The sequence below is a fragment of the Limanda limanda genome, chromosome 18 (genome assembly GCF_963576545.1).
Source record: "Limanda limanda chromosome 18, fLimLim1.1, whole genome shotgun sequence".
NCBI lineage: Eukaryota > Metazoa > Chordata > Actinopteri > Pleuronectiformes > Pleuronectidae > Limanda > Limanda limanda.
In genome coordinates, this window is record NC_083653.1 from 13527358 (window position 1) to 13552861 (window position 25504).

The 25504-nt window shown below is 41.7% G+C and overlaps 2 protein-coding genes across 2 annotated transcripts in view; both read left to right on the top strand.

The window, feature by feature from the left end:
• The window catches only part of arhgap18 (Rho GTPase activating protein 18), a 19484-nt gene extending 15906 nt beyond the window's left edge, over window positions 1-3578 (top strand). The window contains exons 13-18 of the mRNA XM_061091396.1: window positions 41-123; window positions 256-462; window positions 664-798; window positions 1313-1434; window positions 1548-1603; window positions 1976-3578. Coding sequence (XP_060947379.1) covers window positions 41-123; window positions 256-462; window positions 664-798; window positions 1313-1434; window positions 1548-1603; window positions 1976-2067 — 695 coding nt within the window. The 3' untranslated portion in view covers window positions 2068-3578. The remainder of the gene's footprint in view (window positions 1-40; window positions 124-255; window positions 463-663; window positions 799-1312; window positions 1435-1547; window positions 1604-1975) is intronic.
• A 1636-nt stretch (window positions 3579-5214) lies between these two features.
• sel1l (SEL1L adaptor subunit of SYVN1 ubiquitin ligase) lies at window positions 5215-15942 on the top strand. The gene is made up of 21 exons (XM_061091222.1): window positions 5215-5729; window positions 5863-5900; window positions 6078-6273; window positions 6854-7021; window positions 7186-7291; window positions 7550-7712; window positions 8495-8548; window positions 8682-8741; window positions 8832-8913; window positions 9037-9191; window positions 9796-9852; window positions 9939-10007; window positions 10356-10433; window positions 10602-10664; window positions 10907-10994; window positions 11617-11765; window positions 12095-12260; window positions 12665-12739; window positions 13320-13492; window positions 13674-13802; window positions 13949-15942. Exons 1-21 carry the CDS (start codon window positions 5642-5644, stop codon window positions 14243-14245), a joined length of 2454 nt encoding a protein of 817 aa, XP_060947205.1. The 5' UTR covers window positions 5215-5641; the 3' UTR covers window positions 14246-15942.
• The last annotated feature ends 9562 nt before the right edge of the window (window positions 15943-25504 follow it).

The following is a 25504-nucleotide window of genomic DNA, read 5'->3' on the forward strand; positions in this document are numbered from 1 at the left end:
GTGTGTGTGTGTGTGTGTTTGTCTGTGTGTGTTTATACAGAGCTCCCCACAAAGAAGCAGCAGCTGCAGGCTTTGAACCTGCTTGTCCTTTTGTTACCGGTGCCCAATCGGGACACTCTGAAGGTCCGTGCACACTCAGTTTCAAACACGCCTCATGCAAAAATACATATGCAAAGTATCACATTTCTTTGATGAGAATCTCCTCACTGTTTCCTTTTGTAAATTGATTGAGTTTTTTCTTTCTTCAATCCCCAGGCATTGATGGAGTTCTTCCAGCGTGTGATTGACCACCAGGTCAAGAACAAAATGACGCTCAACAACGTCTCGGTTGTCATGGCACCCAACATCTTCATGTTCAAAGGCATCCGCTCCAAGGTTACAGAACAACAGGAGTTCTCCATGGCAACGAGCACAGCCAACATTGTCCGCCTGCTGATAAGATACCAGAATCTTCTTTGGACAGTAAGCATCACAAAGATCCCTCTGGCTTCAAATATTCTACCATTTAAAACACCCACATAGACAAAGTGTACATCTGTGTCATTCTCAACATTTGTGCCCATTAAAATCAACAGAGATTCATTTTTTCATGGAGCATGAATGATGGCACGTGTTGTACTATTGGTATCACGTCTCACTCTCATGTGTGCAACTTGTCTCCAGATCCCCAAGTTCATCATGACCCAGGTCAGACAACAGAACATGGAAAGTCAGCGGAAACAAAATAAAGAGAGAGCTGTCAGAAAGCTGCTGAAGAAGATCACCACTGAGAAACCGCCTGACAAAGCTGCCCCTGAGGTAGGAGGTTTAGGAGGTTTTTATTTTCCAGGTTATGTAGTTCTCAATAAACATTTACATAGAAATCACTGTTAATAATCCCACATAGAGATGTGCTAGTGAGGGAGTGACATTCTGAATCAATCTGTAGATAATGGATGATTAAACATCCCAAAATCTACCACTCATTTTACTGATTCTACATGTTTGTGTATACCATGTACAAGTGCTCTGTAACAGGTTGTGTTTATAGTAAGTTAAATAATACTGACACCTTGTGGTGCTGTTTAAGAGTGTTGCTCCTATGATTTTTTTTTTTTAACAGGTCAACATGTGGGTTATCAAGAGCCAAATACAGAACAGTGGATCATTTGATAATTAACAAATATATACATGTGCAGTGATATGAATTGTATGATTATTATCGTTTTTGTATCCATGTTTGTGTGATGATGAGGACATATGATGATCATTTTTGTAAAGTGTTCATTGCTTGATGTGTAACTCACCTTTCTCTCTGTGTGTTTCCAACCAGGAGACTTCACAGGGATTTATTCGGGTCCAAGCTCCCCAGTTCAGTAAAATCTCTATGGCTGTGGAGCTCACTGAAAAGCTGCTGGCTGCAGATGTTCTCACCCGCTTCCTCAGCCAAGATAGGTAATGTAATGTGTACAGTTCATACAGCAGTGTTGCCTACATAGTGCTGATCCCCTCAACGTGTCTCCTGAACACTTTATCTTACTCTCTCTCCCTCTCTCTTCGTCCTCCAGCTCAGTGGCAGTGAAACAAGAAGAGCTGTGTCTCTATGAGATCGGTGGGAACATCAGTAAGTGCTGCTCCTGCCCAAGTTGTTTCAATGCAATGTTAAGATTTTCTGTGCTGATAACCAGGTACAGGCCAAATGGTGAAAAAATATATGAACTGTTGTGGCTGTAAAAGTCACAGAGAAGTAGAAGTACCTACCTCCCCTAAGACCAAGGCCCTATCTTGCAAGATTAGTGAAAGTGAATCTGCTCATTTATTTTGATCCACTCCAAAATGTACTGGGTTCTGCCCTAGGTCGTGCCCCACCCCCCACAAATGTCATAGAAATCCAATAAGTAGTTTGATGAGAACATAACCTTCTTGGGGCGGTTATTATAGTAATCTCACAGTACATCATGTTCACCTCTCTGTGTGTCTGTTCGTCTCTGCACAGAGGAGAGATGTCTCGATGGGGAAACATACATGAAAGACCTCTACCAGCTGAACCCTGCAGCAGAGTGGGTCATCAAAGCTGCACAGCGATGAACTGGTTTCCTACGATCAGACTGGGATGAGTCTTGGATGCCGGACATCTTCCTGTTCTCACAACAGGGTCCTGCTGAGAAGGGACATCACCTGGTTCTCTTTGGGTTTCGCTGCTCCGAGACACACATGTGGACATGGACACGGATAGTTTTTAACATATGGGAGTGTAACACGGTTTAACATGCATGGTTGACCCTGAAATCTCCCACAAAATGCAAATATTCCAAAACCCATGAAAATCCATTAGGTGAAATGTGGGGTTAGACATTTAAATGCCAATTCTTTGCATGAACAGAAATCCCAAACAAGAAGTAAAATGACACTGTGTATGCAAAATCAAGCATTTAATTTCCTTCCACCCTGTCTTATGCTGTTCACTGGAATTGCGCACCTCAGGTACCATGAACCTGAAGTTAAGAACAGCTGTCAAGTCTATGCTCCTCCCAGACCACAGACACTGATGAAAAAACGCTATGCCCTCTAGTTGGTCTCAGCACTTAAGTCTTAATATTGTTTGATACTGTAAATATTTCACTTGTATACCGTGGTTCATTACCTCTTATCACTTTGTGGTGCCTGCTATAATAAGCGGAATTAATATAGTTTGCGGCAAATAAGTTATCGAAATTCTATTAAATCGGTTCCACCAATTTAGAAAACATTGGCTTTTATTTATCTGTATCTTTTTTATTAAAAGCCCTAAAAAGTAAACGAATGGTCATGATGTTGAATGTGAGTGTATGGAAGCATGTCACTGGAACCAGGAAGTATTGAACATTGGATTGAATGGGTATATGTCAGGGGTCCACAGGTGGACTGCTGTCAGGTCCCTTCTGAGCAGAGTTTTCATGAGGAATTTGTAAGTGTCAGGTAACCAGGACACGCAATGACGACATCACTGTTTTTATGTCAGCTTATTATTGCTGTGATTACGGTGGATGTTCGAGTGAGTTTGAGTATAAATCCATCCTCACATGGCCGTGCGAATGTGACGAGACACATTTCATCTTTTTTATATGAACTGTCTGCAAGCTTACATGGAATTAATCAATTGTCGTACACGTCTTGTCCATTATAATAAAGATGGACTCCCATGAGATCACTTTGAATAAATTTGCTTCTCACTGCATACATGGCCTTATGAAATGATGCACTCTTAGCATAAGGGGTCCAAACATATCTGGACATTGGCCCAAAATACCTTTCGGCATTTTTAGTTTTGATTTGAGATTTAGCCTGCAGTATAAAAGCCTTCAACACAAGCCTAATCTGATCCTGTGTGCTTCTCACAGTTTCTGCAGCAGAGGATCATATCTGCACTACAGCGTCAAACTGATAAACCATGTGTAATTTTTTTTTTTTTTTTAATTTTAACTGCCCTGCCTTGCATTATCTTTTGAACTGTGAATTTTATTTTATTTTTTTCAAATAATATTGTCCTTGTCTTCTTACTGCCTTGGAAATGACCACTAAAACAAAACTGTAAATAAACATGTACTTACTAATCACGACATCTGCTGTCTCATGAGTGTCTTGATTGATGGTCAGAAAAAGGAGTCAACGCACAATGAAAAAGCATAATTTGTTCTTCACAGGTTCACTATTCATTCTTACAGTTCTTATATTATTTGATATTATATATTATATTATTATTAGGCCCCTTTTCCTGAATGGCTGCATATATTGTTTTGGAAAACTTTGATTTCTCAAATGATTAAACACAAGTGACAATATGGAAACAACACATACCCTTAGTTGACATTGGAATAAGGTTTGTTGTTTATTGTTGATTAGGAGCTCTGACTTTCACTAATAACAGTATTTTCAGAAATGCATGTACAAGCAAGTCCAGTTTGCATGTGTTGAGCTCTCTGCAATTGTATACAAATATTTCCCAAAAAATGTTTAATGCAAGAGGGGAGTAACTAGTAAAAATAATTGTTACAAGCTGTGATAGTTAGGGCCCGAGCACTGACAGGAACTGACAGACAGGGTGTGGCCTTACTGAAATTGTAAGGATTCTTTTTATTTGTTTTCAGGCAAATTTATTGGCTTTTTGAGGGCCTTAACATGCTCAAATTCTAACAAAAATTTGATTAAAATTAGAAAGTGGCAAAATGGCACAACGGTGCTCCCGAGACCAGGGCCGGCCCTGGTAATGTTGGCACCCTAGGCGAGATTTCAAATTGGCGCCCCCCAACATACACATGCAAACTGTCATGCATCCACAATAACTTTTGGACTGTATACAGATGCACACACAGGCAGACAAAATTGTAAGCTATAAAAAACAATAAAAATATATAACAAAAAATATAAAGAGTCTGAAATCAGCTGTACTGATAGCATATCATGTCATGTTGATAAAAATAAACATTAATGATGTCCACAATCGGGGTGATTCTTACCGCTATATTGTTCTTTATTCTCCTCCTCTACTTTGCTGTGCTTTCTGAATTGTGCACCTGATAATTGAATCTTTTTTTGATTCATCTTTGACTCTACCTACTCTACCTACTGCGCAGGATGTGCGCAATGGGCTTCTGCTATTTTGCATTATTCCAAATTTTTTACTTTTAGGTACCTGTACCAGGGCTTACATCAGATCAACTTCAAATTGAGATGAGTGTCATCATCACATCAAGACGGAGATACAAACTAACTCAAAGATCGATTTTTCGTCACACGGTGTTACCATGGCGTGGCGTCAAAGTTTGATTACACGCCAATAAAACACCATGTTCTGTAAGGTGGACATACATGGACCATGAAGCATTTGATGCTGAGCCGTAAACAACAACTCCTCTCCTGCACTGTCAGTGGTCATAGATTAAAGGAATCTTTATGTCTTGCAAAGGTGACGTCTTTCTCTCTAAAACTGAATCAATGTATCACATAGGCTTTCTAATGAATGATTCAATTTATGGTTTCCTACCAGTGCAAAACACACACACACACACACACACACACACACACACATAAACACACGATCACTCCTGCACTTTCTGTTGTGATGTCGTGGCCGAGCCCATCGCCGAGAAACATAATTGTGTACGCACCTGATTGGCTTCAGCTTCTCTACCCCGCGCTCATTGGCTAGTGTCGTGCGAAAGGCGTCCTGATTGGTCAGAATTCGAGAACAGGAAGTGTCGGTAGTACGGGGCTTAACATGGAAAGCTAAGCAGTGTCTGGTCAATTTAAAGTAAACGCTGGAGGTTTATCGCATCTCGCATTGAAACGCGGATGTTCTCGCGCACAGAGACTCGCTCGGTCACTGACCGGAAACCGGAGGTGTTGACGCTTCTGTAACAGATCCGTGTTCGTGGTATTTCTGCGTGTTATTAGCCTCAGTCAAGCACTACTCTAGCTAGCTTAGCTTTGCATTGGCATTCGTTAGCTCCTTTGACAGCCACGGCAGCTAAAATTATCCGAGGTAGTAACCGGAGCGAGATTCATGTTCCTTCGTGTGTCCGTGTGTGTTGATGCATGGTGCTTCTGCTCCTGAATGTGTGGCGAGAGGAACAGCAGCAGCCACAGCTAGCACGGTGTTAGCTTCACAGCAGCAGCAGCAGCAATGGGGTCGAAAAGGTGTTTTAAAGCGACGAGAGGACTTTGCTTTCTGACCGTGGTGCTGATACTCTTCGTCAGAGGAATAACAGCAGGTGAGTCCTGTCAGTGTGAGACTGACACTGAGGAATAGCTGCTAACGCTAGCTGTCTGAAACCAAGCAGCTGTTTGTGTTTAGCAAACACGTCCTTCCACTGTCCTACTTACTGTGATGTTAATACTCAACAGATGAGGAGCAACATGAAAATGACGTTCCAGAGCTGAAGGTACGTCACTGTGGCTATTTGACAATGGTCATAGTTTGCAGATAATTGATGCTAGTGTCTAAGCCAATGGGATTCACTGCTGTAAATACTCAATATCACAAATCCATAGTCGTTTTGCTTGTGTGCTTGTGTATTCTGCCTGTTTTAATGTGTATGTGATTCCCCCTATGTTTTCAGTCTTATCATGACCCAGACAATGAAGACGAGGACGTCCGTCTGGCGTCAGTCATCGTGGCCGGTGCCTCTGTGACCTCCGGTCATGAAGTGTCCCAACAGGAGGAGGAGAATACGTCACCTGCAGATGGACTGGAGGGAGAGGAGAAGGAGGACCTGCCTGACGCGCCTCCTCCAGCTGAGGAGAAGCCCAAAGAGGGTAAAGACTCATATCTGAACTCAAACAAAGACATAGTGGTAAATAATGAATGTGCGGTGAGACAGACGAAGCACAGGATGAGAGCAGAGCTGTCTGTGTACTCACGGCATGCACATGCAATCCCTATTTTTATGTATTAAATGTTATGTAGCAGTGACAGTCAGGAGATGTGCCCTCAGGTCTGTATCTGAAAACAAATCTGCCCTGGAGTTTTTTTGCAAGCTCTGTTGAGTCTAACCTGTTTTCAGTACTGAGCGAAAGTGCTTGTGGTTTCAGGGCAGAGGCAGATCGGCTCAACGGTTAAACCCCATGAGAAATGAACAGCACTTTGCACCTGTGGCTCCTCTTGCAGTCTGTTACATCATCTAACTTGGAGATTTTTCAACTATTCTCCTCCTGGCTCCTTGCACAAGTGTAATATTAGCCTAATATGTAGAGTACATTTATTTAAATAAAAATGTGTGTTGTAATCGTTGTAATCGCAAATTCATTAGTGTTGTTTCATAGAAGAGTGACATAGTAAATGGACTTGATAACATTATACCCAGATTTATAATACTATGGTGCATTTCTTTTACAGTTCCTGTGGTGAATGGAGGTACAGCCCATGGAGAACCCTGTGTCTTCCCATTCCTCTTCCAGCGGAAGGAGTATATGGACTGTACCACTGATGGACGGGGGGATGGACGGTTGTGGTGTGCCACAATCTACGACTATGACCAGGAGAAGAAGTGGGGATTTTGTGAGAGTAAGTCTCAAGTTTGCCTGATCATTTTGAAGTGTTGTAGTCTCATTTATTACAAAATAGCCAACTGAGCCCACTTAAAAACTGGTTTTCAAATGATTACAGTCCGTATGGTGCCAAAGTTTTGAATCTCTATGTTCTTTTCGACTTCTCTCCTCCTTCCAAAGCGGAGGAGCAGGCACAGCAGAGAATGCAGGAGGAGGAAACTGAGGAGCTGTATCAGTCAGTCCTGCGCATGCTCAATGCCACCACCAGAAAAACACAGAAAAAAGAGTGAGTTTCTTCTGTCTGATTTATTCCCTTGGTTCTTATCAACCTTTGCAAGCTTGTTTTTTCTGCTTACAGGATTTATCTCTACCTGCATGTGTTTACTTCAGTTTTTTTTACGTATGCTTTATTACTGTGTGACTTTGGTCAGCACATGCCTATTTGCATTAGATGTCACATTACTGTTTGTTGTGTACACATAATTTTTGTTATACCTGTGTCACACTGTCCTCACCACCTCTGCTTATACAACCGCTCTCTCAGGTTATATGAAAAGCTGCTGAAAGTAGCAGAGATGGGACACCAGAAAGCCATGGAGAAAGTGGCGTACGCCATGCTGTTTGGAGACTACATCAACCAGAATGTCTCCAAGGCCAAAGAAATGTTTGAGAAGCTTGTCGTGGAAGGCTCACCCAAAGCTCAGATGGTACAGTTCCTCTCGAGAAAAGTTTAAACAGTGGAAACCGCTTGTAGTGATCCCAGTAACAGGGATCAACCACTTATATGGATCAAAAAGCTTGGGGCAAATTAATTTCTACAAAAGCTTTTAAATAGCTTACTTATAGTAATAAAGTAATCTGCTTACAGTATTATTTATCGTTCTTATTATGCAGGACATCATACAGAGATGTATGTAGCCTTCTACTGCAAGCTGTCATGTGCTAAGGTTGTCTTAAAATAACTTTATTTGTACAAGGTTTTTGGACAGCCCCTATCTGCTCTCCCGACATAAATTCACTGTGTGTTTGTTTGAGTGAGTGTGCTTACTGTGCACACGCCTGCACCACTCCTGACCATGTGCTTTCTCTAATCACACCCTCCCATTCTTGCTCTGCTGGCGGTCTGGGGCTTTTACAGTAAATTACTATCTTCAGCAGCACCAGGTGTGTTATGTAATTGGACTGTAACACAGACCTGTAGCAGGAGAGAGCCACAGAGCTGTTTATCTAATTTCATCCATAGATCAGTAAATATGAAAGTTCTCTTGGTACTTTACATTCACATAATAAATATACAAATGTCAGTTAGATGAAAATCTGTTCGTATATTTAGTTATCATTTGACATGGACAGATGTAATCACTACAGGCAGTTTCCACTGTATTTTAAATGAGAAAAATACATTTTGACATTTTGTTTTTATAAATAATGATAATCAGTGTGCAGATAATCAAATATGTGACCGTTTGCTTTGTTTGTTTTTCCATAGGCTCTTGGTTTTCTATATGCTGCAGGACTTGGAGTTAACTCGAGTCAAGCTAAGGTGATTTTTTTTTTATTAATCACTGACTTAAGTTCTGTCTTAAAGAGATTAAATGTGATTATTGAAGTTTGCTTTGGACATAATCTGAATGAATTTAATGTCTGACGCTTTTCCATTATTTGTTGTTTCTCAGGCCTTGGTTTACTACACCTTCGGTGCACTCGGTGGAAACTTGCAAGCTCATATGATTCTGGTGAGTCCATTGGTTTGTCAGAGAATAAATGACATAATCACTCTCTGTATAAGGTATTCAAATTATTTTCCTATTTTTATGTCTTATTAGGGATACAGATACTGGGGAGGTGTGGGTGTTCCCCAGAGCTGTGAGTCAGCACTAACGCACTACAAGCTTGTCGCAAATCAAGGTAAGAATTTGCAGAGCTTATTAAACCTTTTAATCTAATATACTATGATTGTTTTAAGCACAACCTCACTAAGGGTTTTCCCTCTTCCTTTTTCTTTCTCTCCAATCTGCCCTCTGGCACCAGTGGCCAGTGATGTGTCCCTGACAGGGGGATCAGCTGTGCAGAGGATCAGGCTCCTGGATGAGGTGGAGAACCCGGGCTCCACCAGTGGGATGTTGGAGGAGGATCTGATCCAGTACTACCAGTTTCTAGCTGAGAAAGGAGATGTACAAGCTCAGGTAAAACCAATGCATTGTCCTTTGTTCAATACAACAAGCAGACAAATATATTCAAACCCTGATAATGTGGGAGTGGCCTTATAACACATGGATACAAATTGTGTTCACTTGGGAAAAAGTAATACAAATATACACTGTAATAATTAGTATATTTGTGTGTAGAAAGTGGCAGGATGTCAGCTGCTAGTTTGTCCTTATCCAACAAAGTAAGAGGTGAAAGTGAGCAAACCCTGACTTTCTTGGTTTCACAAAGTATTTCTACTTGTAGTTTGACTTATGCACATCATATCTACCACTAAGTTTGTAGCTGCTGCCTGTAATCTAATAACTGTATTAGTTTACGACAAATATTCAGTTCACCCCTACTGTTCCCCTGACTGCTCTTTAGGTAATGTATGATAGGTGTGATTAAAAAAAAAAGGAAAAAATAACACTGTATGTAGAATTTGTTTGTATGAATGAAACTTGTACTGTAAAGCACTTGTGGCCGAAAGGACTAAAAAAGTGCTAAAAAAAGTCCCTTTATAATTTTGAGAAGATGTTTTTAAAATATACTTTTTGTATCATGCCACAAAGTAAACAAGGCTTTTTATCCTCCTTTCAGGTAGGACTAGGTCAGCTTCATCTGCACGGAGGACGTGGAGTTGAACAAAATCACCAGGTAACTTTAAAAAAAAAAAGATAATTTAAATTTATTTCTGAGGTAGTTTTTTCACCACTGAATTTGTTTCTAAAACTCTCCAACAGAGGGCGTATGACTACTTCAACCAGGCTGCTAATGCAGGGAACACACACGCTATGGCTTTCCTGGGAAAGGTGGGTGATATGAGGTTGAATCTATCTGTCTGTTAGTACACACTTTGATTGAAGGCTCTCTTTTTTTGGTCAAAATTTTCCCTTTTCAATTTGCATCTGTAAATATTGAGATGGGTTTTTAATAAGGTTACTTTTAACCCATCTGTTCCACTTCCATGTTTTCAAATATTATGAATATGTGGCCAACACTGTGTGAGAAACAGTCAGAGAGTTGGAGAGCAGCATGATTCTCTGAATTTCTTCCAAAATAAAGAAAGCCAATGATTTGGCAGTACTGCTGTGGGTGGTGCGGTGTATTTATATTTCGGCCCTTAGTTTTTCATTGCTGTGACTCCTTGTGTCAATCAGATGTACTCGGAGGGCAGCGAGTATCTGCCTCAGAACAACGAGACGGCGCTGCAGTACTTCAAGAAGGCTTCAGACCTGGTAAGAAAGAAGCTGGAGAATATTAGATTTTCTTCTGTATCTGAGCAGAGGAACTTCCATTCTGGTGTTTGGATCAATGTTATCCTTATATCTCCTGAGAGGGACATGTGTCTGTTACTGCAAACTTTTACCTTTCATATGACATGTGTCAATCATGTTTTCCTTCAGGGTAATCCAGTGGGACAGAGCGGCCTGGGCATGGCCTATCTATATGGAAGAGGTGTCCAAGTGGTGAGGAGCCTTACATTTGTTTTCATATATTAGCTCCACATGAACATAAGGTGACTTGACTGATTTATTTAACTTTTCAGATTGTTTTTCTTTTTCAATCCTGGCAGCTTCAGTTTTTGGCACTAACAATAGAGATGTGGGGAAATATAAATCTGAGCAGTTTGATTTGTGAGACGTTCACTCTGACTCGCTGGTGCTGAAATGAGAGCAGCTTTTTGAAGTTTGTGTGTTTGTGTCTTCAGAACTATGAGCTGGCGCTGAAATACTTCCAGAAGGCAGCAGAGCAGGGTTGGGTGGATGGACAACTCCAGCTGGGCACCATGTATTACAGTGAGTGTTAGGACTTAGTGTGGATGTGCGTCTGTGTTTGCTTGTTGTGCAAATCATCCTACACATCATCCTTCTTTTTGTTGGTCCGGTAAATCATGTTAAATCTAAAGATTTTAACTAGAGTAGACATCACGTCTGCCAAGGCCCAGCAGTCCACTTATGAAACCACATTTAAAATAGCTAGATCTGGATTTTCATTTGGATCTGCACCAAATTGCACACACTCATAAATATATGTCTCCTTAATATGCCTGTTTTTTCATCATGATCCATGAATTATTCTCTGACAAAACTGGTGAAAATATCAGAAGGAAAAAACGAGAAAAGAAAAATCCTGTATCTTCTACTTTGTCTGGATTCTGGCCAACATTTACTGGTTTCTTTCTTGGCCCATGTCCCATCCTTCAACCCAGTTTCCACAAACAAACAAACCAATGGAAAATGATGAAAACCTTTACTTTCTGTCTATGGTTAAAACATAATGATTTATTTCTTTTTACGAACCCTCAGTCTCTTTTTCTCTCTTCCCTACACATATCTTTTATTTCTGCTTATAAGAATACCTGTTTTCTCTTCCGTGTGATTCACTGTTATTCTCTCTTTTCTCTCTCTTCTTCCCTAGACGGCATCGGTGTGAAGCGTGACTACAAACAGGCTCTCAAGTTCTTCAACTTGGCCTCGCAGGCAGGCCACATCCTGGCCTTCTACAATTTGGCCCAGATGCACGCCACTGGCACAGGTGTGATGCGCTCCTGCCACACCGCTGTGGAGGTGAGCCACCCTGCAGCCGCTGCTCCTTACTCTTTAAAATGTTTAAATGAGGAGAGGTTGAATGCGTCTCTCTGCTGTGATTCAGCAATTATTTATCAATTAAAGCTAATAATCAGTCAATTACTGAGCTCTTAATTTGAGCTGAACAGTTATCATCGAATCTAGTCTTGTTCCAGTGGTCATTGTTTACACTCTTACAGTATCGCCAGTTGAAGAATGATTAAATCAGAAGTCCCAATCCTCAGACGCAGCTACAATAACACTGTGTGCAACTGTTAAATATGCCTGGTTGTTTCAGTGGTCAGAATGTGCCTTTGTCTCTGCTGCAGCTTTTCAAGAACGTGTGTGAGCGCGGACGCTGGTCCGAGCGACTGATGACGGCCTACGGCAGCTTCAAGGAGGGCGAGTCGGATGCAGCGCTGGTGCAGTATCTGCTGCTGGCTGAGCAGGGCTACGAGGTGGCCCAGAGCAACGTGGCCTTCATTCTGGACCAGAGTAAGAGAAACCATCCCATTTTCCTCTTTACAGGAAGAAAGTGTTGAAGTGTAAAGCAAGATATAAATAACATAAAATGGTTAGTTTACATTTGAAAAACTACACACAGTCTGACTGTGGAAGGCCGTAATCTTTATATGTGTAGTTTTCTTATTCTGCTTTGAGGCTATTTGATGATTCAACAATGAATATTCTACGATAGTGTTTTCACATTCACATTAATTAAGTTGGTCTTTATCACAGTTTAATCACAGTTGTCAGCTTCTTGTTAAATAAAAGCAAAACTGATTTAACATAATGCTCCTGGGTCTTAATGATGACCATTTTCCATATTACGGATAATAACAATAACTTTAAGAAGGTAACTTTCTCACCCTTTACTATGCCTGAATTGTTTCAAACAGAAGGGATACGGATCTTCACTGAGAACGAGACCTACCCTCGTGCTTTGCTCCACTGGACAAGAGCTGCAGCACAAGGTGAGTCCACACACACACACACACACACACACACACACACACACACACACACACACACACACACACACACACACACACACACACACACACACACACACACACACACACACACACACACACACACACACACACACACACACACACACACACACACACACACACACACACACACACACACACACACACACACACACACACACACACACACACACACACACACACACACACACACACACACACACACACACACACACACACACACACACACACACACACACACACACACACACACACACACACACACACACACACACACACACACACACACACACACACACACACACACACACACACACACACACACACACACACACACACACACACACACACACACACACACACACACACACACACACACACACACACACACACACACACACACACACACACACACACACACACACACACACACACACACACACACACACACACACACACACACACACACACACACACTGGAATCCATCTATGAGTGAGCCTCCCTAGAAATCAAGTTGACGCATGTTATTGTCTTTCCCAGGTTACACTGTGGCCAGGATAAAACTCGGGGACTATCACTTCTATGGCTTCGGGACGGATGTGGACTATGAGACGGCTGTCATCCACTACAGACTCGCTTCCGAGCAGCAGCACAGCGCACAGGCCATGTTCAACCTGGGCTACATGCACGAGAAAGGCCTGGGCATCAAACAGGTGGGCATTCACTCTCACTGGTGACTCTTAAACATAAGCTCGTTCCCTCAATATTATATTTATGTGCACTTAGTTAAATTGCTTTGTAAATGCAGCATATACTTAATGTAGTTGTTGGTCTGAAGTCCAAAGATGCACAGACTCATTTGTAATTCAGATTTGCTCCATTGGTTTCCTGCAGGACATTCATTTAGCCAAGCGTTTCTACGACATGGCCGCTGAAGCCAGTCCTGATGCCCAGGTCCCAGTCTTCCTGGCTCTTTGCAAGCTGGGTCTGACTTACACACTTCAGTACCTGCAGGATTTTAACGTAAGTACTCCCTCCTAAATTCCCAATCTCAGCCTTGACAGTTTGGCTTTGAGATAAAGAATCAAGCAAGCTAAAAGCTTCTTCATTAGACAGAAGTGAAATTAATGAGCTGCGTCTCTTCATCCTTTTCTCATTTGGCTTCTCAGCTGAAGGAGCTGGTTTCTCAGGTGGACCTGGACCAGATTCTGGGCCCGGAGTGGGACCTCTACCTCATGACCGTCATCGCCCTGCTCCTGGGAACAGTCATCGCCTACCGACAGCGGCAACACCAAATCATAGTGCTGCCTCGTCCGGCCGCCCCTGCCCCTACCCCCGCCCCGGTGCCCCCTCCCAGGCCAGCTCAGGAGCAGCCACAAGCCCAGGACGACTCCCAGGGTCAGGAAGAAACACAGGGCCAGGACCCGGTCCCGGAGGAAGAGGAGGAGGAGGAGCAGCAGCTGTGAGAGGTTGCCAGACAGAGCGAGGGCAGGAATAGACAGACGGAAGCTGTGCCAGGCATGGAGCGGCTGCTGCTTACTAACTGATTATCTGCTAGTTTGAGCACCTCTCCCACTCCGCCTGCTCCACTCCACACGCTGAATAAAGACTAAGATCACTGCAGAACTGCTCAGCCTCACAACTCCCTCTCTCCATTTTAAATATGCTGGTCCTGTGCTTAGAGCAAGACAGCGGAGGTGTGTCAGGACAGTGCTGCAGAGAGGATGAATAACACAGACTTGTGGACTTGTTAGTCTGTGACTCAGGTCAGAAGCAGCCGTGTCCTCACCGTGGAAATAGTCCTGCAGTTGCCAGATCAAAGGTGTTTTGGTCGACATAGTTGAAATCTGATATGTGCATTAGTTTCTTCTCACTTTTTTTTTTTTTTTTGGAGAATTTTACACAGTTGAACTACTTTCAATCCTAATTTTGTGCAGAGAAGGTAATTTGAGTCAGGAGAACGTGAACAAAGATAATTTTATTTGCTAGCCCCAGTCTTTTTGCTAACAGAAGTCATGGTTGTGCATGTTTTGCAGACTTTTGGCATTTTTCTTTTTCTTTTATACATCCATTGAGTAAACAGGTTTCGCATTGTAACTTCATTTCTTGTTTTTTTAATTGACATATCGTCAGGTCAGTACCTGCAATTCACAGAGAAAGACAGTTTTTAATTTCCTCACTGTCAGTGACGGTGCTAAAATGTACTAAAGCCATTTCATGTCACCAGTATACGAACAAGAATTGTGGTTAGTAGTTAACTTTAATTGATAGAAAAGCTGGACTGGATGCTTGTTTGATAAATTATTTCATTTTAAGCACAGCGCTTGGTGTTTGATGTTTTCAACATCTAGAAGGCTTGCCACCAAAATCTCTTGTGCCGATCCTGTAGGAGAATCTACACAGACGTCTTTCTCTCTCCGAGTACAGTGAAAGCAGAGTGCTCAGCCTTTTTGAAAATTCATTTTAAAGAGCAAATGTGAAAAACGGATGCGCACAGTCCAGAGAAGGAAAGCAGAGAAGTGTGATCTGTTTCCATCAGCAAGATGTGATTTGGGTTTTGGATGAAGGTTCAATCGTTTCCTTCTTCCTTGTAGCGTATTAAGCGGTGTGTTCGCTGAGGCAGAATTTGGAACAGCCTCACAGACACGAACGCTTTAAACTCTCACTTGTTGGATTGTTTCCACTTTAGAGGAAGGAATTTTTTTTATTCCAAACTCCAGCTCTTTCCACCCCCTCACATTTGCTCAAGTCGGAGCTCTGCGCTCTGCTCACACTTTGCAGCTCAGATGGAGTCTGAGCCTGAAATGAAAAACAAGTGTAGCTTTGGTTCATCTGTGATGTGTTTATACGAACAGGAATAGAAACTCCTAAATTTGCCACATGCAGTTTATTCTGTGAGGCCCTTCTGTTCATTTCCACACTATGTTATAAGAGTTATTGAGAGTTTATCTCCCAGTACGTCTGCGTGAAGTGACAAAACTCAACAAGTACAGTCAAATGTTAATTTCAGGTTCACAGATTATTCCAAATGGTTCCAATGAAATTGAAGTCCCTTAACACTCACAATTTGTCTAAAATGGAAGAAAGTCAGAGGACTGGATCTTTACCATCACAAATACTTGAATACGTTTATATGGAAATTAATAAATGATATGGATATTTAGTGGTGGTCATTGTAATTTGAATTTTAAATGTTCTCCCTAATGTTAAAGCAACACTATATAACTGTTATTAAGCAACAGCGCCCTCTGCAGCCACATGGGAGGAATACCTCTGTTGGTAAGTAGTGTTCATGTAGAAAAAAACAAAGACCATCCATCTTTGTGGTCACTGAGCTGAAACAAGTGAATGGAGGATATTACCCATGATCCTCAGCTTCCTGAAGCAGAAAAGCTGCCACTGTAACAAATACACCAAACTCTGTCCTCGCCGAACATTGGAGATAAACTCTGGTTTTTAATTAGTTGTAAGTATTTCTAACTTATCTACAGTTTGGCTTTGCTGAGCCTAACTCTGGTGATCCAGCCCGCTCACAAAAGATTTCAAAGCTGGTATTTTGGGGTAAATAAATTTGCTTTAAAATGTTTACATCAAGGTATTTTTATGTCAAACCCTTTAATTAAATAATTGAGCGAACATGAAGAGATAATGTTTCCATTAGCACAACGAAAGTGCCTCAAAACTCCAACATAACTCGGGTTATTGTGCTGACGCTGATTGAAGCCGCAGGGTGTCACTCAGCTGTGGGAGGTGGGCGACACAAAGTGACAGGGCTGTCAAAAAAAAAGAGAGCATCACATTGTGCAGTCCGTGGGGGCGACCTATTGACTCACCCGTGGAGCTACTATGGAGTGGCTTTGGATCGCCGTGGCAACGTGTGTGCTCGTGCCCCACTCTGTCAAAGGTAAGTGCTGGAACAAGCAGAGCACACGTGGGACTACATTTATTGTTACAGGGGAACTGGGCCCTTTTTCACGCTGTGCCTCACATTATAAACAGATTAGGCTTCAAATAAAGAGTCGGATTAAAATGGACGTAAAGACTGACGGCCTGTTTCTGTGATGTCATGGTATTTGTTGATTCCACACTTTGGAATGAACCCTTCTCTCTAAGGTAACGACTGGTGGGGGGAGTATGAGGAGGGGATACGACACTACAGCAAGGAGGCCCTCAACAAGGTACTGTCTAATCCTGCTTTTATCACCGAACACCGAAATGTTACCTTTAAACAATGGGGAACATCAAAAAATCGAATTCCTATGACATTTTATTTAATCATCGTCTATTTATGAGCGAAAGGCCGTAAGTGACAGATTTGTGTCACACCAGGAAAACAACAAAACAATGTCATGTTGATAACCTACTTTCAAAATGGATTACAAGTGAGCAGAGCACATGCAGCAGCAGCAGTGGCAGTCATCCTGAGTATGAGCAGAACAAGCTCAGCTAACAGACTAAAGACAGGAGAGAGAGATCAGGGTTAGTGAGATAAAGGTAAAACAAGGTTTCTAAGATTCCAACGCCAAGAAACTCAGGTCAATATAAACCTCTAGGACTATTTCGAAACATGAAAATAAAGGATAGAACTGTGAGGAAGGAAGTACTCCTCTTCACAGAAGTAAAACTACAAATAGAAAAAATATACTTGAATAAAAGCAAACGCAATAACTTTGAATGAAGTGTGTATGGTTTGTAAATGTACATAAAGTATTAAAAGTACTTGCATAGTGTCACTATAACAACCGTCTACTACATTGTCTAGTAGTGTATAGTTTGTGTAACACAAGTAGGACAGACTCTGTCATATTATTAAAAGGTACTGCAGACGATACTATTGAAAACATTGTATTGTCATATTAATGAATGGCTGAGTCAGTGATGCAGCTGCAGGAGGCGGGGTCTAATGCTACCTGCCCGCTCTGATTGGACCATTCCCTCTTGTTATGACAGCTTTTTGAAAATGTGAACATGTAATGCAGTGTATTATAAAACTGTAATAGAGTAGAAAGTACAGATATTTGCTGATATATGTAGAGGAGTAAAAGTGAAAAGTACCTGAAAATAAATGGAGATGCATAAAAGAATGTACTCCAACTAAGTAAATGTGCTTTATTAGATCTGAAACATACGTTTTCTGTCTCTCTTTTTATCTATTTAGGAGTTTCCAGAGAAAACTCGACCGGCGAGCTTCAAGCATCCTGTGTTCCAGTGTCCGGACATGAGTCCTTCTCCCTCTGTGCCCACCTCAGGTCTGTCTCAGTCCTCCTCACGTCCACATCAGCAACATATCAATCTCATCTATGTTGCACAAATTCCACTGATCTCTCTCTCTTTTTTTCTCTCCCTCTTCTCTCTCTCCATCTTTCCTTTCCACGCTTTTGTTCAGTTGAATTTGTGAAGGCGGCAGATATCAAAGTCATCGCTGCCTTGGGGGATTCACTCACAGTATGTGTCATTTCCTGATACTTTCATGCCCCACTCCTGATACATATATCTGCTGTTTGGCTGTTCATTCATTCATTCAATCATTCATTCCTCAGCGTCATCATCACATCATCTGTTTTATTTCGATGTGTCTCTTTTGCAGACGTCCATAGGGGCCAACGCCACCACTGTCCTCGGGATTCCCATCGAGTTCCGTCACGTGTCGTGGAGGTGACGGATATCCTGTGAAACTCTGATACATTGAAACTGTTGCAAAATTTTGATGGGAGGACCTCAAATAACCATTAAATGTCAATAAATGTAAACATGTCTTATTCTTGAATTAAATGTTCTTCTCCTCTTCTGCCTCCTGCAGTATCGGTGGCTACGGCTCTTTTAAGGATGTCATTACTTTGGCAAGTAAGATGTTTTGATCCCAGCAGACGTCTCAACATTTTCCGCACAGTCGACCAAAGACGAAGCATCTGCTTTATTAAACATATTTATTTTCCACATAATGTGCTTGTAGATATCCTCAAGCTGTTCAATCCCAACCTGGTCGGAGCAGCTCCCGGGAAGACGGTCCACGGGATGCAGGCTCACATCAGTGAAACAGGGTTCAACCTGGCTGTGACCGGACACAACACTTTGTAAGGCCCCCAGCTCTGTTTTCAACCTGCAGGGATCACCAGCTAATGGAATACTCCATGTTGGTTCAGAGGGATCGTTCCACTTATCATAGCTGACCTGAAAAACGTCATATCACAACCCTTTTATCCTGACTGCTGCTGTGTTTGGGCTTCAGGCTGCTTCTACTAGGACATGATATACGCGTGCAAAAGTATGTGAACTTTCTGTTTTATTAATCACTGATGCTCACAAGGATTCTGCTTTGTTTCCTTGCAGCAACCTCCCCAGCCAGACGAGACATTTAATTGACACGCTGAGAGGATATGAGGTAATGCTCCTGTTGTACCTGAAGCTGTAAAGGGATGTAACAAAGTACATTTAAATAGTTTCAGTTACCTTTCAATTTTTCTCCTATACATATCAGCAAATATATGTAATTTCTACTCTACTGTTTTAAAAAAAAAAAACGTAACCAATAACGAGAGGGGAAGTGGTTTACTGAGCCAATCAGAGCAGGCAGGTAATATTAGAGCCCGTCTCTTGCAGCAGTAGCATCAGTAACTGGAATCTAAAGAAACCACCAATGGGAGGCAGCCATTAGATTTACCATGGCTTTATTTTAGAGATACATGACTATGACTATTGAGAAATAAACGTATACATTTTTGTATTTAGTATATATAGTAATACTTCTACTCATAATATTTAATGTATATTTAAAAGCAAATACCTACATACTTTTACTCAATTACAAAATGTAATGTGGTACTTTTACATTTGCTTCAGTACATTTTTGTCTATTTATTTGTACTTTTACTGTAGTGAAATGTTTGAAAACCTCCTCCACCTTTGCCCTGAAGTGTAACAACACAGTGTTGATAGAGTTAACTGGTTATTAACTCTTTGAATCTGAAATATCACACAACTGGGACATTGTCTTATTTTGCAGGGTCTGAACTTCGAGAAGGACTGGAAGCTTGTGACCATTCTCATGGGAATGAATGACATCTGTGATTATTGCAAAGATAAGGTCTGTGTCCGTCTCCTTCTTCACCTCCATGAGGTCAGTTCAATAGGAGAGATGTAATTAACCTCTGCAGTGTTTCTCTCCAGGCTCTTTTCTCAGCGGATAACTTCATTCACTATATGACCGTCTCCTTGGAAATGCTGATGAATGAGGTAAAAACAGAGAGCGAGAAAACAAGACACATTTGGATTGGTTTTTAAATTCACGTACGTGTTACACACCTTACACACCCTTTCCTCCGTTCAGGTTCCTCGTATGATCGTCAACGTGGCTCAGATCCTGCCCATGCAAACTCTGAGGGAGGTGCAGAAGCCCACCCCGGGGTGTCTGCTCCAACGGTGAGCCACACTTTCTTAATGTGAACATTTAAAACAACTCCTCCATGTTTATCTCACTTATACCATTATTTAAATGATGTGCAGGATGATCGATGTGCAGAGTTTGACAGTAGAATGGTTCTCGAGGGTCTCAGTTCACATCTCAGTTTATGTCTGAATCCTCCAAACACAACCACTCAGAATGTGCTTTTAGCAAAGTAGGAGACATAGTAATAAAAGTATTATGAGAAAAAATGTGGAAAACAAGTTTTTTGATGAAGAGGAATTAGATATATTGTCGTGAATTTTTAACTAGTTGAAATGGATAAATACGACACAAATTCTGAGTTCAGCCTGGATATGAAACATGTCTGGAGGGGATTTTTTAAAGTTACTAGATGCATCTACCAATGATTATCTCTTTTGTCTACTTTAACATGGATGGATGATATGAATTCTAACCTTCATTTCTTTACATCTCTTCCTTCTGTTTTGGACTTCTTGACTCAGGTCGTTCTGTGCGTGCCTGATAGAGCCAGGAGCCGGGTCTCCAGAACTACGGGAGCTGGTGGAGGTCAATCTGGAGTTCCAGGTACAGTGTATCCCCCCACATTGATTAAGTCAACCTATTAATCAAAATCACAATGTACACATTCACAGTTTATGAAAGTAAATAGCATAGCACATAAATATCAGTCCCCTCAACATGTCTGATTTATTTTAACAGGATCAATGAATTATTCTCACAATCTTAATAAAAGAGAAAACAAAAGACTAGATTTGCCTCCTCATCTGCCCCAAAATACAATGGATTCTAAAATAATTTAAAAAAACTGACAGGGCTGAAAACGTAGAGGTAATAATCGTTGTCATGTTTCTTTCCTCAGAGAAAACTGGAGGACCTGCTGCACAGCGACCGTTTCTTCAGGAACAACTTTGCCGTCGTCCATCAGCCTTTCCTCAAACACGCTGACCCTCCGCGCCTCCCGGTAAACTGCTTCTCTCCTCAAAGGCCACGACAATATCGACACAGCATGAGTGCCTGTTCTCAGGAGATGACACATTTGATGACTGAGGATCCAGATTGTGACAGGCTGTGGCTTTTTAGCTCTGTTGGCGCATTGCTGAGAATGAGACAGAAGTCCTCACTCCTTCACTCAGCTCTCTCAGTAAACCTTCACTAACGTGCGTTTGTGTCTCCGAACAGAGCGGGAAGATCGACATGACCTTCTTCACTCACGACTGCTTCCACTTCACCATAAAGGGACACGAGGAGCTGGCCAAGGGACTTTGGAACAACATGGTGAACAAGAACTTCCACTGCTTGTGTTGAGCTTTAAAGGTCAACAGTCTGCTCACTGCCTCTCAGAATGAGGGAAATGCCATCAGAGGATTGATATGAAATGACTGAAGAGAATATATGCCCAGTAGATCCATATGATAAAATCAAGGGCACATTTTAGAACAATAAAGAATAAAACTAAAACCTTTGTTTGTCAGTATAGTTTACAGTTTGCTCTGTCTCACCCTGTTGACAGTTTCAGCCGGAGGGAGGAAAGATGATTGTGAACAGTTTCTCTGACCCCATCACGCTCATCTGTCCACCGATGGTAAGACAAGTGTTAGTGTCACTGCACCAGTGCAGCATGTGTCCCCTGTGTCTTCAACATGACAGGTTTTGTGCACTTTTAAATGGCAGCTAAACTAAACAAGAGACAAGATGGTGTAATTGGTACGGTGGATAGGTGGATGGATGGATGAATGAATGGATGGATGAAGGATATCAACACTTAATTGTCCCTAAAGACAGCATTTATCGCTTGTCATCTTCTCTGTGTCCCATCTGTAGGATCACCCGTACATCTTCACTCGCCCCATAGCAGCCAGGTCAGACCAGCCTCCTCTTCAGTCCGGCGCTCCATCCAAAGCAGCCATCTTGCTGCTCTCGCTTCTTGTGGGACGTCTCTGTCGTGTGTAGCCTTCACTTTGCTGAGCTGCTTTTACAAACTCCTCTGTGGAACCCTGCATGTCTGTGGGCTCGAACACCAGCACAGAGAAGTGACTGCAGTCCGAAGACCTGTCATGTGAATCATGCGACGTAACTATTTAATATTTAATATTTAGAGGCAGTTGGAGTGGGAGGTGGTGACGAGTTTTACTTGTTGTTGTTGGTGAGCTGCTCTCCGGAGAAAGTTTTTTCTATTACTGCTTTTAAACTTCCATTTATCACACCTGTACCAAATGGCTGATCAGTTCATTCCCACACCTTAAATTATAATGATATACTGGTGGTGTATTTTTAAGAAAAAGGTCTTAACATGTACACGTTTAACAAGAAGGCCACTCATGGGATTCATACCTCCACCAAGGCCTAACAGTCCCCTCATTTTTTTATTTGGATCACAAATATAAATCATAAATATCAGTCCCCTAAAAATCTCTGGGTGTTTTTTTCATCAAAATCAATGAATTGTAAACTATATATATATATATATATATATATTGAATGACCCATCTCAAAATGTTAAAAAGAAGTCACTTCCTGGATCCCTCCCCTGATCCAGATCCACACCAAAGATTAGTGGTTTCTTCCTTGGCTCATGTCCTGTCCTTCCACCAATATTCATGGAAATCTGTTGAGTTGCTTTTGAGTAATCTTGTTACTAGTTGAAGGAATTTGAGACACTCAAGAAGGTGGTGAGTTAAAAACCCTTTAATATCTCACCACCACCTCCTTCAGTGCCTCAGATCCCTTCAACTTGTCTAAACTTTGTTGATCCCCAAACTGAAGAGCACCCGAGGTCACCACATCCGAGGAGCGCAGCTTCCCAACAAAATAACAGACTGGGTTGGAAAAAAAACCCTCCTTGGTGGAGGTAAAGATACTTGATACAGATTTGCAGATGTTGTAATTATGAAAAAAAAAGAAACGGTGCTAATATTTGAATTGTTCATGTGACATTTCGACATTCACATATATTATATTAAACTAATTGGTGAACGTCTGTTTAATCTATGAAAGTGTTTTCTTGACTCTGTACCTGGACACAATCCTGAAGCTCTCAGGCTCTCACTTGCTCACTTTACGTTTTGTGGTGTTGCCAAGGTGCATTAAGTCCGATCATTCTGTTGCACTCACACTGAAAAGACAAAGATATTATGAATCGCATCAATCCCCACATTAAAATCCATTAACCTTGGAGGCTGAGTGAGCTCACCTTGTTTACAGTAACATGTTTTCTCCGCACACGCGCACGATCGGCTCCAGCAACGTGATGTCAACATGTAAAAAAGAGTTTTGTCGTCTGTGGACTTTTTTTTCGCAGAAAGCTGTGACTTTTCAAACCGCAGACGGTTTAGTCACGCGTCTGCTCCTCAGATCTTCAGGCTGCTGCTGGCCCACTTTCACTCCTCAGTCCTGCAGGACCGACATTATTATGCAGCAAGCACAGGACGAGGCAGAGTATCACACCACAGGCAGCACAAAAAGAACCTTTTAATATTGTGCAAATACTACTTAATGGCGAGCATGGGAGTCTTTACTATTGATTTGTATAAGTAGCTGTGATATATGATCGTCTATTCATCTGGTTAAACAGAGTGAACAGTGCATCTAGTGTTGACTGTTGGATTAGTTTAACTTCGTGGACAGGTGGAAGCTATATTAAGCTCATCTCCAGCTACTCTGCTTCTCTTTCTTATTGTTAATTCAGCCCTTGAATGGAGAATGAGAGCCGGTGTTTACTGAGCGGAGCAGGGTTGAATACTATGGAGCAGAATAGGATGTTTCCAGGTAAACATGTCTAATGGAGGTAAAACCTTTTATGGCTCTGACCCTGAATGGGAGAGGCCCCTTTTTAATGTGTTTATTTAATAAAACAATCTCAAGGGCAAAAGTAATGAACAAATTTATATATTTATTTTTCTAATTCATCCAGTAAGTATTTTATTTAACCCTTCACTTTAGGATGGACATTTTGTATTTTGTATTTTGTATTCCCTATCCCCATTTTCCATCTCCTCTCTCAGACTTTATTCCAGTCAGTCCTCGTCGCTGTCAGATTTCATAATGAACCCATTTCCACATTCAAAGAAAATCCCTCTTCATGTTTAAACAAAGCCGTTGCCAGTTTATGAGGAGCAAATATGGAGCCGGCTCTGACGCATATCGGCCTTTATTGTCTCACTGGAAGCATAATAAGATCTTTGGGATCTCGGTAAACGGCGTCGCAGGAAATTTGAAACCACAAAGAGTCCGGCCCACACCTTGGAAACCCCTTTGTGTTGTCGTTTTTTAATGAATGTGTCAGTAGCAACTGAACATACAAAATGTGCTCATGAGCCTGTGTACATTTGGGAATTGGCGATTATGAAAGAGAACAAACAGTTGAAGGCTGTTCCATAAGTTGGCACAGTATTTGTTTAGTTATAATACATTTAGTGACCCGCTATGGTGATGATTAAAAAAACACGGTAATGTTACACAGAATAATGACATAATGCAGCGTATACTGTGTCAGGATGCTCACCATGAAATCAATATACGTTTGTGGGATATTAGTTCAATTAAATTTAAGTCAAAACCAGGTAATTTACACTGTTTTTAAACTAACTGCTTGCTTTGATCCACGTGCGAACTTGGCTGTAGAGGATGATAGCAGAATACATTTAGACTAAAAACATGGTATGAATGATGCTGTTTAGAGTCAAAATTGAATGTTGGTGCTTGCAGGCACTGGGAACACGCCACAGGCGTAGTAGGGAGGCATTTTATGTTTTAGTTTTTTGTGTTTTACTTCCATTGTATTAGATTCTGCTGCAACGATGTTTACCCCTGAAACTCCAACAGTGTTTTGTGGACCTCACTCACACCCAGGTGTGATATGCTGGTGACCTATCCAGGGTGCACTAGTGTCGACTGGGATTAGCTCCAGCTTCCCCCACGACCCTCAAAGGACAAGTGGTATGAATAATGGACGGACGGACGGACGGACGGATGGACGGACCTGTTTTCTGTAACCACAGGTGCTGGTGGACTAAGAGATGCAGATCATGGCTCATCCAGGAGCCTAATATGACCTTTTTCTGTGGCGCTAAATTCCTGATAACTCTTGCACAAATTAAAGTTAATAATCATCTAAAGATCCTTTAAGAGCAATCCCACATTCTCACAGTGACTTAAGCTTAAATGGCTGTGGGCGGCTGTGGCTGAGGGGTAGAGTGGTCGTCCTCCAACCTGAAGGTCGGCGGTTCGATCCCCAGTCTGAACCATCTGCATGCCGAAGTGTCCTTGGGCAAGATGCTGAACCCTCAATAGCCCCCCATAG

Coding starts and splice junctions, on each gene's coding strand:
- sel1l (XM_061091222.1), top strand. CDS start 5,642: ATGGGGTCGAAAAGGTGTTTTAAAGCGACGAGAGGACTTTGCTTTCTG. Junction 8,549..8,681: donor TTAACTCGAGTCAAGCTAAG/GTGATTTTTTTT, acceptor GTTGTTTCTCAG/GCCTTGGTTTACTACACCTT. Junction 13,493..13,673: donor AAGGCCTGGGCATCAAACAG/GTGGGCATTCAC, acceptor GGTTTCCTGCAG/GACATTCATTTAGCCAAGCG.